The sequence below is a fragment of the Nelumbo nucifera genome, chromosome 2 (assembly GCF_055504915.1).
Source record: "Nelumbo nucifera cultivar China Antique chromosome 2, China Antique-T2T, whole genome shotgun sequence".
Classification (NCBI taxonomy): domain Eukaryota; kingdom Viridiplantae; phylum Streptophyta; class Magnoliopsida; order Proteales; family Nelumbonaceae; genus Nelumbo; species Nelumbo nucifera.
Window position 1 is genome coordinate 59,279,349 of NC_142650.1, and position 17,213 is coordinate 59,296,561.

Genomic DNA, 17,213 nt, shown 5'->3' on the forward strand with positions numbered 1-17,213 from the left:
TCCTCTTAAAAGGCAGTTAAAGTAATAAAACCATTACTTTTTATGTGAGAAATAAGAATTTAAGACCCTAACATGGACTTGTTCAGTCTTGCCTTGAGGGTCGTGGTTGGGAGTTTGGGGGTGGAGCCCCCGGCCCAGTCGTTAGGCTCAAAAAAAGCAAAAAGTGCAGATTTTTAAAAGGCACACGCCTGGGCTGAAGCATATGGCACATCAAGCGCGCACCTAGGTGCACCAGGCGTGCGCCTTTTGAAAGGGGTGCACCTAGGACCTAGGCGAGGCACATACCCTAAAATGTACCTCGCTTGTGCGCCTAGGCGCACCTTTTAAATCACTATGAGGCATATGTCTCTAGCACGCCTCATGAAAAAAGTGTATGAGGCGTACGCCTCTTGCACCTGAGGCACATGCCTCATAGGTGTCAACGCCTCTGGCATACGCCTCAGGGTGTTTTGGGGGCGCCTTGCCTGGAGGGTGCCTCCCACGCCTTTTAAAACACTGCTCACAACTCCTTGTTTGGCAAGGGAATCAGCTAACCCATTTGCATTTCTTCTAGACGGCTTAAGTTCAGCCTCTATACCCTTAGCGATCTTTTCTACTTCCCTTATCACATGTTTAAGAGTCCAAGGGGTACGTCTGTTGCAATTTGCCCATGAGAAAACTACTCTAAATCCCCTTCCACCTCAACTCATCTACCCAACTGCTTTGCTAACCGGAGACCTAGTAGTAGAGCCAACAATTCAGCCTTCAAAGAGTTTCCCAAACTGAGTAGCCCTTAAAACAAGGCCAAAATCTTCCTTTCAAAATTTCTGATTACCCCTCCTATTCCTGCCATACCTGGGTTTCCAATGGAGCACCCGTCAAAATTCAACTTGACTTCATTGCTTTCTAGGGGTTTCCAATCCACTCTTGCTCTATCTTTTTCTCTCAATGAATGTGCTATTTCAGTCCAGGCTCTTAGAATGTCAGTGACTGAGAAGATTTGGACGGTATCCAATGTCTTTACCCATAATGCCACCTTCAATTTTATGCTATCACTTCCTCCAGAGTCCTGCTTTTTTCAGAAAAGATCCTATCATTCCTTTCTTCCCAAACCACCCATCAAAATTCAACTTAATTGTTGATGAATGAAAATTGAGTCAAAACTTACCAAATCTCTCTCCCTCCCTCCCTCTTGTTTCTCTTTTCAAGAGGTTAGGCACCTCAAATCGTCTGTGTTAGGCAGGATCCTAACAGATTGGTATGAGAGCAGAGAAATTCAGGTCAAGATGACTATCACCTGAGCTTCTTCTGTGGAAGATTGAGACAAGATTGAACTGGATCTCCATAAGGTGGTGACAGATCTACAAGAAATGGCAGATGACACAGTGCTGAAGCCACAACAGTGATGGAGAAGGTTCGAAACATAGCAGCAACAAACAAGCTAAAGCGGTGAACTGGAAGAACATAAAGTTGGAGTTTCTGTTCTACACCAGAGAACATCCAGTTCCCTAGATCTACAAAACAAAGCATTACATCGAATTCAATGAGATCACCAGGCCAAGAGAGTTCCTTTAGCATCAATTCATCTTGAATGAGAAGCTATACAGTGGTACCAATGGTACTGGCGCATTCATGGACGTCTTGGAATGATTTCACAAAAACCCTATGCATTCGATTTGGCCCTATTGGCTTTGAGGATTTCAACAAAAGTTTGTCGAAGCTAAAGCAAATCAGTACAATTCGAGAATACCATATCGAATTTGAGTGTCTGGCTAACCAAGTGCACGGCTGTCCAGAGAAAGCTCTATTTGGTTGCTTTGTTGGAAGCCTGAACAAATAAAGTCCATTTGAAGGTGAAAGCCTTAGAACCGGCACAGTCCTGGTCATCATTGTTTTAAGCCTTACAACTAGCATAGACCTCACCACCATTGTTTTAGCTCAAGTACAAGAAGAAAATAGCACTGGCTATGACGAGTCACCAAGGCTTCAGGTTTAACTACTAGACTGGACCCAGCATATAAAGGTGATGGAATCTTGGGCCGACCAAACATTAACACTAATAATCGGCCGACTCCTAAGGTGCAAACCAAGTCTCATTTAAGAGGCTTACCTGTGCCAAGATGCAGGCCTAGTGCGAGCACAGACTCTGCTATAATTGCGACAAAAAAATTGGGCCAGGGACATAAATGTAAAGCCCAACAAGCCTTCCTTTTACAGATAACTGGGCATGAACCCACTGAAACGTATTCAGATATGAGTTCTAGGCCAAGTCCCAATGGTCCTGAATGGAAGTCCTCAATGGACAATGGATCAACCTGAGATATCTCTTCAAGCATTGACTGGGTTAGTCTCGCCTCAAACCATGATGAGAGTACATGGGCTTCTGAAGGGTTGCCATGTGTCCATCCTTGTGGACAGTGAGAACACAGTCAATTTTGTAATGTCTTGGTGAAGCAATTGGGCCTTCCGATACAACCTATTACCTCCTTCACAGAGCACATAGCAGATGGAAATAATCTTCAGTGTGACGGGATCTGTAAGGACCTTAGGCTCAAAATGCAAATTCATCAATTCCAGGTGGACCTATATCCTCTAGAATTCAATGGAGAAGATGTGGTGCTTGGCATACGAAGGTTTAGACTCCTTAGGCCTATCATCTGTGATGGGATCACCTCACGACTGCTCTTGATGGAGTGGATGTCCATTTGAAAGGAGAAGTTCCGAACAGCATCAAACCTCCACGTCTGGCCTCGATTCCTAAGAGTTACCAGCATGCCACATAGGTGACACCCATGCATATTGGGCCACAACAAATTGGACCAGTTTCCTATTCATCCAAAGATCCGCAGAAATCTCTTAGTTACCAGCAGCAACTTCAGGACCTCCTGAAGTATTTCCTAGTCATACTTCAAGAGCCCAATGTCTTGCCTCTGATAAGAACTCAAGATCACAGGATTACTTTAGTGGCAGGTGCAGCTCCTACAAAGAAAGAAACCCAAAAAATGTGGCAGAAAGGTGAATGCTGATATTGATGAGTGGGAAAACTAGTAAAGGAAGAGGTCAAAAATAAAATCAATCAAAGGAACCTAGGAGTAGCTCCTACAGGTGATAAAATTAGAGAAAGTAAATTAAGAGTAACATGCATAGAAGACCATCTACAGCACCCATAAGAAGTGATCTGTTACAAGTTGAAGGGGCTAGACGAGCTTGGAGTGGTAAGAAATGACGTAAATGTTCATAGTTTAGCAATGAACATGCATGGCACCAAACAGAATGAAATGGTGAAGCGAAACAGGATTCATTTAGCTGAACCCATATAGTTGGCATATGGATTTTTTATTTTATTTATTCATTTATTATTATTATTTTTTTCTATAAGGTAGAAGGCTTAGACGATGATGATGACGACCTATTACAATAATTTAAACAACAATTACCAAGTAAATAAATAGCAAACATGTTATATAATTGTTTATGAATGGTAGCACAAAGGCATCAAACAAAGCATTCATACAAACCTGCAATGCACAAGAACTGAGGATGACTCCAAAGCAACACGTGCAGCAATCCAGGCAGAACCAGCTAGAACACTTTGAACATGTATTAGCCACCCACTGTCTCCTAGAGTGGAAACAGAAGCTGACATACTGCTCAGATTGCCCCCACCCCAGGTCCATCCACCATTTCTCTGGTTATTATAAACAACAAAGCCAGTTAAAATTAACATCACAGCCTCCAAATTATTACACATCATTGGAATGGTAAAATGCAATGAAATATGACAAAATTATGACAAGATACTGTTTCAATCTTTTCTCTCTCTAATTGCATTAAAATAATTGCCTATGTAGGGAAAAGAATTCCACTATCCACATCTGACAAGGTTGCAGGTTTTGTGCCAAAAAAAAAAAGTTTTGGTTTTATTGATTTGTGTGCATATATGTCATTAATTGGATGACGGTAGAAAATTTTCTGATCTAAGAAAACACTTTACCAAGACTCAAAGAGTGCCAAATAGAGTTGGTAACTGATAGGTGCATCACATCAATGGCAAAGAGTAGTAAGCCATGAATGCAGAACTGAAACAGAAAGACTCTGAATCCAGGACTAGCCAACAAAAGAAGGGGTGAAGAAAACACAGAAGGGGTGAAGAAAAGATTGAATCAGTTAGAGGCATGCTTGGTTAGACAGATTTTGGACATTAATTGTAGCAAACGGAGGGTTACAGAGTGGGCAGAGAGAGAACGGCACAAGTTCAGTATGGTGAGAATCAAATGATGGAAGTGGTATTTTCCTACTTATGTTTCATTCTATTTTGGTAGTAAATAAAAAAGGAAATTTATTAAGAGAATAAAAAATTACATTATAGGTGATAAGATATCACCCACTAAGAATGACAAAGCACCCAAAAGAAAAATCAAAAACTCCCAAACCAAGAAACAAAAAAAAAAAAAAACACTTTGACCATGAAGCTTCAGAAAATTAACCCATAAACTTGCTTCCAAGTTCCAAAGCATACAACCCTCAGATAACCAATACTGATATGCCCACCCAACAGAAAATCTCCTTAAACAGAAAACCCAAAAGCTGGCACTAGTCATATCAAGGGCTTTAAGCATTCAGCAGGTACTGTAGTTCTAACTCCCGAAGTGCTCATCTAGGGTATTCTTCCCCTCCTAAAACCAATAAACCCAACTTCTTGCTCACTTGGAGACCAGTTTCCACCACCTTTTGCTCAATTTTTCGAACTCTATCCAATTCCATTCCTTCCCCTTGCTCTTCAGCTTCATCAACTTCTTCTGAAGCATCCTCTTTTTTTATCAATAACAGAAAGATTTCTTTATAGAAAAATATATAAGGTTTAAATACAAAGGTGGGGGGAGGTAAACTCTTTTAACTATCCCCCAATGAGAGAATTACAATGTGGCTCAAAATATGTGATTGCTTCCCAGTTCCCACCCCTTGTTTGACAAGTGCATCTGCAAATGCACTTCCATTCCTTGAGTCAGCCACTTGAATTGTCTTTGTTCATCGATATGTCCATAATCCATCATTTGCCTTCCTTAACCAGCCAATTACCACTTTTGAATCTCCTTCAATGATCAGCTGATTAACATTTAGTTCCTTAGCCTTTTTCACCCCCTCTAACAAGGCCAAAATTTCTGCTTTCAGAGAATCCCTAATCCCAATTTGGCCTGAAAATAGAGCTATTACTGAACCTTCCTCCGATCTGAAAACACCACCAACCCCTGATGGCCCCAGATTACCTTCGCTGCTGCCATCAAAGTTGAGTTTGGTAAAGCCTGCAGAAGGTGGGAACCATGAAGGCTGAGTGATGCTTCTGCTTGGAGTTGAGGCTGCTACTTCCTGCCAATTGTTCAAGATGGTCTCTAAGGGAATGTCACCAAACATCTTCACTGTTTTTACCCAATGGGCCACCCTAAATATATGTTGGTTCCTTTCCTCCCAAATTGTCCAACAAACCGCTGGTACACCTCCCTAGGAATCTTCCCCTCTTCATAGTCCAATTGTCAATAGAATAACCGAAGAGGCTTTGTATACTTGAAGGGGGAGTCCACTTGCAACCAAACAAAGAGAGAAACCAACCCCAAATAGGAGAAACAAATGGGCAGGAGATTAGTAAGTGGTAGCAGGATGCTTCTGAAGCTCTTCCCCCAACAACACCCCTTCTTTTTCCAAAACCTCTTCAGTGAAGTCTGCTAATTTTCATAAAAGGAAGATGATTCAGTAAGTTGTACAATGGAAATCTTTAATAGTTAGGTAGCCAAATTAAGTTTGGTATGGTTATTGTTATTGGAATACCTTTCTCATGCCTAGAGCTTGCAAACCTTCAAAATTATAGGGAATTCCATTAGGTATTTCACATTTCTCAATCATGGATGGATGTTCAATTAGCTAGGGTTCTAATTGAAGTTCAAAAACCTAGATCATATTCTAATAGAAGTGAATTTTCCATTTACAAGAGAGATGTATGAGGTTCCTAATTTTATTGAAGGGGAAGATTTGCTCACTCTTGACTTTGATCAACAAAATGAGGTCGGTGCTTGAGAAAGATGGAACTAGTTGACAGGGTAAGGTCACGTGGAACAAAAGTGAGGGAAGTTGAAAAAAAGGGTAAGTCAAAGCTTTTGCTAGACACTTGGATTCATTTGGAGTAATTAAATATGTGTGCAAAAGTTACATATATACATATATATGTATGAATGTGTATAGTTGGACTGGGCTCAGGCTGGGTTTGGGCTACCTAAGGATTGGCCCAGGCCCAGCCCAAAAAATTAAAAAGCCTGACTTATTGGGCCCAACCCGACTCAAGGACTAAAAATCCAAGCCCAGTCCATGTAAAATTTCACGCTGGGCTGGTTCGGGCTCTGGCTAGGCCCACCCAAGTTGCACCCCTATTACAAGCTAGTCCAGTCCAACACTCAACCCTAGTTGAGATGATGCAAGCATGGAAATTAATACCTGTTATATCATTCAATGATGCTGGAAAAACTAGGCCAACTCCCTCATTACATCTTTCTTATGTGAGGCTGATAGTGAATCAGCATATTATCTTTTCTTTTTTTTTTTGAGAATTAATCAGCATACTATCTTTTCAATCAGTCTGATTATGCAATTGGACTCTAAAATCACACTCTCATTGGCACACAATCATGTCCCCCTTCACTGTAGTTAAGGAACAGCAGCATTTTCTTCAAGAGATCTAACTCCTCTAAGATAGTTATGGACTTAAACACAGCTTATGAAGCACATTAGATTTTTGCTAGGGACAGATTCATTGACTTCTTCATAGATCACACATAGAAGGGGGGAAAGTTATTTTCTCATTCCCCATCCATCAGAACAGTACAGTCTATGAATCCTCATGAGAGCTCTCAAGTCATTTTTGATTACTGCTCAAACTAAGGTCAATAAGGTATTTGAAGAGATTTCAAGAATCAGAGGGAGAGATCCTTTTAATGTACTCAAAGTAGATAGAGATGGGCGAACTCTATCCAGGGAGGATCTTTTTTGTGCTACATTGTAACTTGTTCTAGTATATTGGAAAGTTGTACTTAACTAGCTTGGAAAGGTTGCATCTCGTGCCTCTCCTTGGGGACATTGTACTATTTATAATTGCTGATTAATAAGTTTCTTTCAATTATCAAAAAAATATAGTCTTGACTAGTTTATCCACTAAAAGACAAAGCAAAGTCATTCAGTTTAGCCATTTCATTCATTAGCAATTTAGCATACAGCCCCCCAGTAGCCCAATGGTTGGAAACATAAATATGCCAATGATTAGTGGTTCAATGTCGTTTCACAACATTAAATGGAAATGTATCACTGAATCCCAAGTACATAATAAGCTTTCATTTAATAAATCAAGAAAGAAACTATTCATGAATTTGTCTCCCTGCCAATTAAAATTAATCTATCTCAAACGTATTAAGTTAGACATATCCAAAAAAAAAGAAGAAACTGAGCACTTCTAAAATGAAGAGATCATTGAGGCCCATGCAGATCTGACCAAGAATGATGACATTCCATCTGAAGAAGTGGCACCATGAGTATCTACGTAGTCCCTGAGTCGAGCAAAACTATCCCTCATGGCATGGATATTGTCTATTCCAAAGAAAACAATCTGATGAAACCATGAAATGGCATAAATGCATCAATAGAACAATACAAAGTATAATTACATAAATTCAAGGGGCAAGATCCACACAAATAAAACCCAGATAAAAAAAAAAAAAAAACTCTGCACATGTCAAAACTCAGACCTCAGATTGAAAATAATTAGAAGATGACTCAGAACCACCTCCCATTGCACCATTTGCTAAAGCATTTTTTCTTGGTCTTGCATCAGCAATATAGAGCTTCCTAAGGAAACAACATTCCATTTATTAGCCAAAAAAGAAATAATAAAAGGAAATATGACATAAATGCAAACAAGATGTATCCATTTGGTATATATCACCTCACATGTGTTTCTCTTTAGAGCTATATGCATCTATAGAATTTAGGGTTTTTCTTTTCTTTGTTAGGATTTTAGAATACAGATGGACTCAGCTAGGAGATGATGGAATTTTGTTTATACCAATTTTTACTTTCCACTTAAGGAAAAAAAAAAGGGAAAGCCCAGTCAACAAGGCTCCCGCTAATGCGGGGTCTGTGGTGGAACAGATGTAGACAGCCAAACCCTGCAGATATATAGAGAGGCTGTTTCCACGATTTGAACCCTGGTCACCCAGGTCGCAATGGAGCAACCCAACTATTGTGCCAAGGCTCACCCCCTACTCTCCACTGAAGAAGAGAGGTAAAATCATGTAGAGATGCAAAAGAGCAGCAATCTTGCAGTGCATTCCTGAAAAAAGACAAATGCTAGAATCTTCAAGAAAAATCAAGGAATTTTGGAAGCACTCATTGAGAATATGGTATCAGGGTGGCTCATTGGGTGAAATCACTGAAAGTTGTCAGCATATTCACAAATGATGACATTATTAGAAATTGGCAAGCTGTGATTTGCTCAGCCTCATCAAGGGTTCTCATAAACACTCCTTGCCCCCCCCCCCGGGGAAAAAAAAAAAACTTAGTACCATCAAGTTAAATTTTGATAGCTACAGTTCAAAGAACCAAGGAGCCTCAAGAATTGGGGGAGTTTTCAAACATGTTTGTTATGACTTGTGAGTGGAGATTTAAGTTTCGCAGACCTAGTATGGGAGGGGATTCAAATGTAATTGTGGCTGGTACATAAGAAAAACAACTGGTTCATGGAAATATAGACATGTGATGAGGGAATATAGAAAGTCGGATGGGAAATTGCACGTAGTCTATAGATGGATTCTGATATCAGCTAATACTTTAAGATGGTTTAATTTAATAGGGTGCAACCAGAAGCTAGTTGTATTGGGACTTCATTCCCAAGGTGGGGTTGTTAAGTAGAAAAATAGTGAGAGGCTAGAAAGGACTATCCAATTATTTGGACGCATATAAGTACCACTCTTTTAAAATATTAATAAAGCCTTTTGATTGTTACTGATGAAAAATGGCATAAAATTGAACTGAACAAAATACAATTAAGTTGCACAACAGTCAATAAAAAATAGTGTAAAAGTGAACCTCCTTTTATGTCAAATAGTGGACCTGTCAAAGGTCCCAGGGGAGAGAGCTATATGGTATCATCAGGTACTCTATTAGAATAGGATCCATTTTCTTTTCATTCAAAAGTAGAGACCAAGTTGATGCTTCACAAGGAATTTCGAATAGTTGTTCATATTGACATTTTGATTGAATTAGCTAGAAGAGGTTGAGCAGAGATTCTAAGAATGGTAGTGGGTTGGATGAGAAATGGCTCCCATGGGTCTTAGAGTTAACACCTAGTTCAGTTGAATTCTAAGATCTGCATCATCTACTGATGCCTTGATGATATAGAATAAAGAGGTGTGGTGTCAACCTATTCCTCCAAAGGTGGGAAGTTTTTGTTCTGAAGCCTTTCTGGAAAGAGTTAACACAGGAGATTTGCTTCAAAGAAAAAGGCACAATAGATGTTTGTCTCCTCACTGGTGTGTCCTCTCCAAAGCTGCTGGTGAGTCTGGGTATCGTTTACTAATTTCCTGTCAATTTGCAAACTTTATTTGGGAATGGCTTACTTCTCTGTTTGGGTGCAGGTGGAACTCCCCAAAAAATGTGCAAATCTTGTTTTCTTCCTCTCCTTCCAACTGGCCAACAAAAAGGGCAAAGATTATGTGGAGATGTGTTAGGGCTGCAGTGTGTTGGACTATTTGGGAAGAAAGAAATTCAAAGATCTTCTCAGAAAAGGAGAGAAGTGTAGAAGCAGTGGTAGAAATGACTCATATAAGGGTAATTCCTTGGCTGAAAACCTTGGATCTGTTTGCAGAATTTTCAGTGGATGGCCTGATTAGAAATTGGAAAGAAATTGCAAATTCAGTTTCAGTCAGGAAGGTCTCAAGCTCCTACTGCAAATTCAGCTTCAGTGGATGACCTGATTAGAAATGACTCAAACTGAATTTTGATGGCAGCAGAATGGGTAATCCTGGTCTTCTGGAATAGGGGGAGTTATAAGGGATGAAAAAGGGACTGTGTGAGCCATGTATTCTGGTCCAATTGGAGTGGGAGACTCATTGAGGGCTGAGGTATTGGGCTATTAGCAGCTCTGGAAGGGGTTCAAAGGGCCAAAGACCTGTATATAAACAAGCTGATCATAGAAGGAGACTCTGAGACTGCAGTTAGCTGGCTAAAAGAAAACAACTCTAGGCTCTGGAGCTACAGCAATGAAAAGAGGAAATTTAAATGGCTGACCAAGGACATTGAAGTTCGATGCACATGGGGAAAGAGAAGTGCAAATTCATTTGCAAATGGCTTAGCTAGGCAAGGGGTGAATAAGAGTTCTGTTTTTTGGGCTCAGTTGTAATTGCTCGTATTTTGGGTGTACATTGACAGTTGTGGAGAGTTAAGATATTTTAGCTCCCCTCTCTTGTCTTATCTTTTTTCTTAGTCAATTAATGAATCTTCTGTTATTGATCAAAAAAAAAAGATATAGAATAAAGGGAAAAGCCTCCAAGCTTCACATGATAGGTAAGAAAGGCGGGATCTGAATAGGGTAAAGAGATGCAAAATAGAAGGTGTAGAGATGGTGAGCCAAATGGGCCTTAGTGTCTTATTTTCTTATTGGGCCTATTAGTTTCTTTATTTATTAGCTAATGGGCCTTAGTTGTGGGGTTTCCTTCTTTGTTTCTTTGTTATCAGTTCAGCCACCCTACCAGGGGCACCCTTGTAATTATACGTTAAATTATAATCAATTCTAATAAAACATGATTAAGGGACTGAAGAGAGACACGATCAAGCTCTCTTCCTCCTCCCTTTTCTTCCTCTTCCTCTTTCTCCTACACTTCTCTTTCTTTTATTTCTTCTTCTCCGAATTCAGAATTGCTGCTGATTTATATTTCATCTGAAGGGTTTCAGATCTGAAACATAGAAGAGAATAAAGAAGAGAAAGTGAAGACCACACTCTTAGAAGAGAAAGTGAGGGAAAAAAGGAGGTTCACCTTATAATATTCAAACTTTAAACTCTTATATCATTCATTTAGCCCATCTCATTCTATTACAGTTGTAGGCCCTTTAAAGTTGTAGGGATTAGAGATAGGACAGCTCCTATGATAGATTCTAAAATAACTAAAGATATTCCTACTTTAACTAAGACCCAGTCCCATCACAGACAAAGGGTTTTTTTTCTGTTTTGAGATATCATATATCAGCATCAATACATACATATGGGAGTATGGATGTATACAAGTTAATCCCTGTAGAACCACTAGTTGTATACAAGTTTCTCAGAAAACCAACAATTTCAGCTATTAGTGTTGCTTATACAAAGATTCATAATTTAAAAATAATGGAATAGTTTCCTGCACTCCTTACAGACCAAGACCCACAAATAAAATGTCCCAATGGCCTTGCCCACAATCTGCACCAGATTAGTAGTTTTCTCTCAAAGCTACATGCATTTGTTTCTTCCTGAAGTATCCAAAGCATCACAAAAAGGAACAAAGCCTGCAGAGCCTTGTCCCTCTTGTCCAAGACATTCACCATCCAGCAGAGAGACTCCTTATAGATAATGGAAAGACACATTATGCCCCAAAAAAATGTTTAAGAAGTAGCACCAAAGAAGGAATGCTGACCACACAATGTAAAGACAGATCTGCCATCCTTCCACATAGGCCACACGGCATATCCTGGATTGGCATTCCACTCCTTATCAACTGGTCTATGGTTAACTATTTCAAGCACCGCCATCAAAACCAAGCCTAATACTGTTAATCCAGGTAAGCCTGTATTGGTGTGAATATTTTAATAAATTCTCATGCAACATAGTTCACTCAATCATGTGATTAAGTTTTTATTATTTTGGGTAAGGCCCATTCAGGGAATCTAATGGATTGTTCCCCTTAATTACATCTCCACAAGAAAGTAGAGAGCACCTTTTGATTCTGATTTAGAGAAATGAAAGCATAGAACAAAAGAAAAGAACAATAGAGTACTTCTTAAAAAGAACTTTTCATTTGCATTTCTTTTACATGAAGTGTACAAGAAAGAGAAGAAAAAAAATATACAATTGAGAAACTCCGCAACAATACATTTTTTTTTTGATAATTAACTCTGCAACAATACATTTCTCTCTTTCTTTTATTTTTGATACAAAGAAGATTTCCTTCTCACCCCTTTCTTCACAATAAGTTGTAGTCAATCAGATGAAATATTGATTGTAGACAGACTTAATCCTCTAGATTTTGTATACAAGAAGGGAACTGTAATCAATCAAGTTGAATATTTAATTGTAGACGGTTTTTATCCCTCTATTCTTCATTTTCTTTTGAAGGGAACCATAATCAGCCCTTGGGAATTAGACTGTAGATGGTTTAATCCCTAACTTGTCTTGATAGAGGGACCATATTCAACCAAGTAAAGGTACCTGGTCATAGATGGTTTATTTCCCTCTATTTCCTTTCTTAAAAGTAAAAATAAAAGAGAAAGGAAGAAAGATACATAGCAGAAGACGTATATAGGAAGTATTTACAGAGAGGACTTTCCTTTAACTACTTGTATTAGTGAGATTTCTTTTCCTTCCCTGTCTTCCCTTGAGAACTTCTCTTTTCTTCTCTCTTTATCTTGGCTTTTCTTAAGAATCTCTAAGAGTGGTATGCTTTGAGACACAATTTTCTCCGAAGAGGAGGAGGCCACTTCTAGCTTCTCCTTAAGGACCTTAAATAGGGAGTGGGGTAGTTATGCAACTACCCCGTCCCCCTAGGTGAAGGATACCTGTCCCTCCCACTTAAAGAGAGGGAACTCCCAGACGGGATACCTTTTTTTAGTTTTGATGATTTAACTAGCACATTAGCCAACCCACTTATTTGGGTTATAAATTATTTAAATATTATTTGGAGTTCAAATATAATTCTACAACAGCCTATGATTTCATCAATGCATCTAATCTTTGAATGCCCTCTTTTTGGCTTTCAATCATAACACTAATTCCACCATAGTTTCACATTTCCTTGTTAATGAATAACTTCAAAGTCTTGAATCTTGTTGAATTGCTTCCATCTTGAGGAACAATCTCACATAAAGTTCTATGGATAAAGAAGGAAGGCACGACGCCATCTGAGTGCAAAGTGGATGAAATAGAAGATAAAAAGGAAAAAACAAGTAGATAGAAGAAATACAAGCTTACCTCCGTGGTCCCCTCCCACCAGCTGTCTGAGTGCAAAGTGCAGCGACAAGCTTTTCATCAGCATTGCTGCAAATCAATGCAGAGAAGTGGATCAAGGAAATCTCAACCACAATATGAAATGAAATAAGAAAAATTTGGGTGGTTATAAAACTGATTCAGTTAGGCAGAATATGTAATACAGTCACTTAAAGACGAGTTCTCGACTAACAGCTTCAGTCTGTAGAAGTTAAATGAAATAAAAGAGGCCCATAACCTTCCACTAATCAAGAAAATCAACAAGAGTTACCTCCTCGTATTCATCATGAGACCAACTAAAGGTTGAGAAGAACGTGCAAGAACAGCACCAGTTCCTACAACACATCAGAAGATTTTACAGTAGAAGAAAAGTTGTATGTCACATTGGCTAAATAACAGAAGGCATTATATGAAAACCTGGATGACACCACGAAATTACAGGCAACCGACACCTTGCACGAAAAGTAGAAGCCTGCAGCACTTCTTCATCACTAGAAGTAGCATCCCAGAAAGTAATTAGAATAGGAAAGTCTTGCATAAAATTCTAGGGTTTCTTGTAGAAAATCTGAGCAAAAAGTTTAATTTTGAGATTTCATGAGTTCGATATCCTACCTGATACTCTTAGGGACAATAAAGGAGAATGGATATGTTGGACACATTGTGTAGTTGGAGTTCACCCCACTTACTCTCCACCATTCATTGGACAGACAAAAAGTTCTATCTTCAATTGTACGACTTGATGCATGATAGGATCCTTTTCCAAGAAGCCGAAAATACTCGCTCAATAACCTTATCCTTGGGTTGGTACCTTTAAATTTGGAAGGTGCACAAGTGAAGGCATAAAGATCCCACAATCGTGCTGGCCTTGTACACCTTGATAATGCAGCAACAACAGAACGCCTCTGCAAGAGTTAACATTACCATGTATAACAACCAAATCAATAGACTTTATATGGAACAAAGGACTAAAAAGCTTGCATGTTTAACAAAAAAAAAAACAGAACACATTTTTCAGTGTTTTTAAAAAAGAAAAACAGATGAAAACATATATTTTCAGTCTACTTATGTTCACTAAAAAAAGTTATACATCAACCATGTAAATGGAAATTCCCAATACAGTACAATAAGGATATTCAGATAATGGAGAAACTGTTCCACGATAAGACTCAACTAATCATCTTCTTATCCATTTCAAGTGTCCCTCATAGTTTTCAAGGCGTCTAGGCGATTCTGGGCGACACTGGGGCACCTAGTCACCTAGTCGCCTAGGCGATAAAAAATTTATAATATAAAAAACTGACTTTTGGCTAGTTTCCTAGTTTTATATACCATTCAGCATGTATGTTAATTGAAAAATAGCAATTCTCTTTATTAAGAACATTAAATTTCCTCTAAAAATGTGGCAAATCATCACATCTAAAAGATAAAAATCTTTTACATATATTAATTTCATTATTTTCAAAAATAATACTACTATAATAAGTATTTAATAGAGCAAATTCATATTAATTAGCAGCTAAAGAAGGTTATTAACTTTATATGATAAATATTCAAGATGGAAAGTAAAATAGAAAAAAAAAACAAGGATGGAGTTTTTGTTTTATTTAATTAGAGAGAGAATAGAAAAAAAGAACTTTATTATTCTATTGTTTCTTTCCCCTTTCTTTTCTTTTCTTTCTTTCTTTCTTTCTTTTTCTCTTCTCAAAACCCTTTGATCTTTTAAATTTCAATAGTAAAACATTAAAACAAAATATAATTGATATATATAGCACATAATAAAATGTATCAACACATACATTAATAAGATACAGCAATATAAGTGATATTACAAAAGGCGCCCGCCTTGTCATTTTTGTCGCCTAGGTGGGCGCTTAATTGCCTAGGCAAGCGCCTAGTTGCTAAAAGTCAAGGCATTTGGGCGAGGCGCCCAGCCAAGGGTGCCTAGTCGCCTAGGCAATGCCTTGACAACTATGGTGTCCCTCCAATATCTGGAAGATATGTAGATAATCCAGTTCTATTTCCAGATGGATTTCTATCTTTTCCTAAAGAGAGAGGTAAAATTATGTGCAAGTTTTCCCATGACCCATTAAAGAAATAGCAATCTCCTCCAATTGTCCTGAATCTCCAACAGCGAAGGTAATTGATTTCTTTACTATCCTAAATGGATTCTGATGATTATGAAAGATAATTTTTAGGGAGAGCAATAAATAACAGTTATTAGAGGATGGCATGTCATAGAGAGCTTATTTAGCAGTAGACTTTGTATCTAAGTCAACAGATTTTAGAGTGGATTGGGAGCATAGAGCAGGTTCACACTGCTGGAGAGTGAAAATTGAAAAGCTGCAAAGTTTGGGAGCAAGTCAAAAGTTGTATAATTAACTAAAATGTATGTATGCATGTAAATAGGTAGATATGTATTTTAAGTACAGGTACAGGTATGTAGGTAGGTATATAACTCCAAGTTACAGCTGGATGTAACTTTAGGGGGGAACTCGGGCAACTTTTTTTTTTTTTTGATCACTGGCACTCAGGCAACTTAGTTAAACCATTTGGTTTTCTAAAATGAGTTCTATTGAAGCAGTAGTGGGTGGTAAGTCCCACTTAGAAAGTCAGATATGTACCTTTCTCCATATTACTTTCTTTTGTTAAATCTTGACAATGAGTGCATACTTTTCTTATATAAAGACACAACTTGCCTGTTTGCATAGTTTTCAAGGCACCTAGGCGTCGCCTGGGTGATGGATTTTTTTAAGTAAAAATCAGATATCCTAGTGTAGTTCCCTAGGTTCCATAACCAACTTTCTTTAATAACTATCCATAATTTTCATAAGAAAATTATTAACTTCATGTTTAAGTCTAAAAAATCAACATATTTATGAGAAGAAAAAGAAGAAAGGAAAGAAAACTCAAAAAATATAGGAGCTGAACCCCTATTTTAGTTCTAGGAAAAGAAGAAAAGAAAAGGTGGAAGAAGAAGAAGAAGAAAAGGTGACAGAAGTGTAATGGAGTTCGTGCAAGCAGGTCAGTGGAGGAGATCCTTGAAGATAGAAGCAAAAAATTTCCTGTTCGAAGAGATGAGAATCAAGGGGAAGGTAAGCCTGAAGGTAAGGGAAGCAAAAAAGGGTACAATATTACTGGAAGGATTAGAAGTGATCGAGTGGCTAAGAGAGTTCATAGCTGGAGCCTGTTCAAAAGGTAAGCAGATAAACTGGCAGGATTTTAGTACATTAGAAGGGAGAAGATATGTTGTTGAATGTAAGAGGAATAGAAAAGGCTTCTTCATAGCTTTGGCTGAATTCTTTGGAAAGGGACGAAGGCAACTGGTGTGTCTACCAACAGGAAAACAGAGCCAAGGATGGCGGGAAGTTGACTGGTTGCTCAAAGAGTTTTTAGCTCAAAGAGTAGCAAATGATAAAAAAGCCCCCATAAGGGAGGAGAATGCATATCTCAGCAACAGCAGGGAAGAACAAGGGCCAGTGGTCATGGCAAAAACAAAAGGCCAATGCAGAAGGGTGGGAGGTCTAGAGAGAGAAGAGTGGGATAGTAAGTTTGTGATACAAGCCAAGGAAAAGGTTAATGATTGGAGGAAGGTAGCTGACTTACAGGCAACCAGGTTGAAGCTGAAGAGTGTCTTCATAGTAACCCCCTTCAATAACTGTAAAGCCCTCCTAGATCCAGCAGAGAATGAATTGGAAATATCAGCTATCCATGTTCAAGCTGACTTCGGATCATTCACAGTCTTTAAACGGAATCCAACATCCAACTCCAAGGATTTATTCGTCGAAGATGGTGTGGTGGGGCGTGTAATAGGCTTGCCATTTCTGGGTGATCTTTATTCAGTAGAGGTACGAACAGAGGGGAGTTTTGTCTCTGTGTGGCTAGCATCCACCATTGCAGCAGGGCTGTGGAAGGAGGCTCGTATGGTAGGAGGGGAGAAGGAAGAAGAAGAAGCATTACGTGGACTTGT

At 38.7% G+C, this 17,213-nt stretch overlaps 1 protein-coding gene across 5 annotated transcripts in view; it reads right to left on the bottom strand.

The window, feature by feature from the left end:
- The window catches only part of LOC104612520 (phosphatidylinositol-3-phosphatase myotubularin-1-like), a 63,988-nt gene that overhangs the window by 19,947 nt on the left and 26,828 nt on the right, over positions 1-17,213 (bottom strand). For all 5 annotated transcript variants that reach the window (XM_010279959.3, XM_010279958.3, XM_088896985.1 and 2 more), the window contains 7 exons: positions 13,859-14,148; positions 13,664-13,737; positions 13,518-13,581; positions 13,232-13,297; positions 7,764-7,863; positions 7,511-7,624; positions 3,498-3,667 (listed from right to left, as the gene is read on the bottom strand). In XM_010279959.3, coding sequence (XP_010278261.1) covers positions 3,498-3,667; positions 7,511-7,624; positions 7,764-7,863; positions 13,232-13,297; positions 13,518-13,581; positions 13,664-13,737; positions 13,859-14,148 — 878 coding nt within the window. The remainder of the gene's footprint in view (positions 1-3,497; positions 3,668-7,510; positions 7,625-7,763; positions 7,864-13,231; positions 13,298-13,517; positions 13,582-13,663; positions 13,738-13,858; positions 14,149-17,213) is intronic.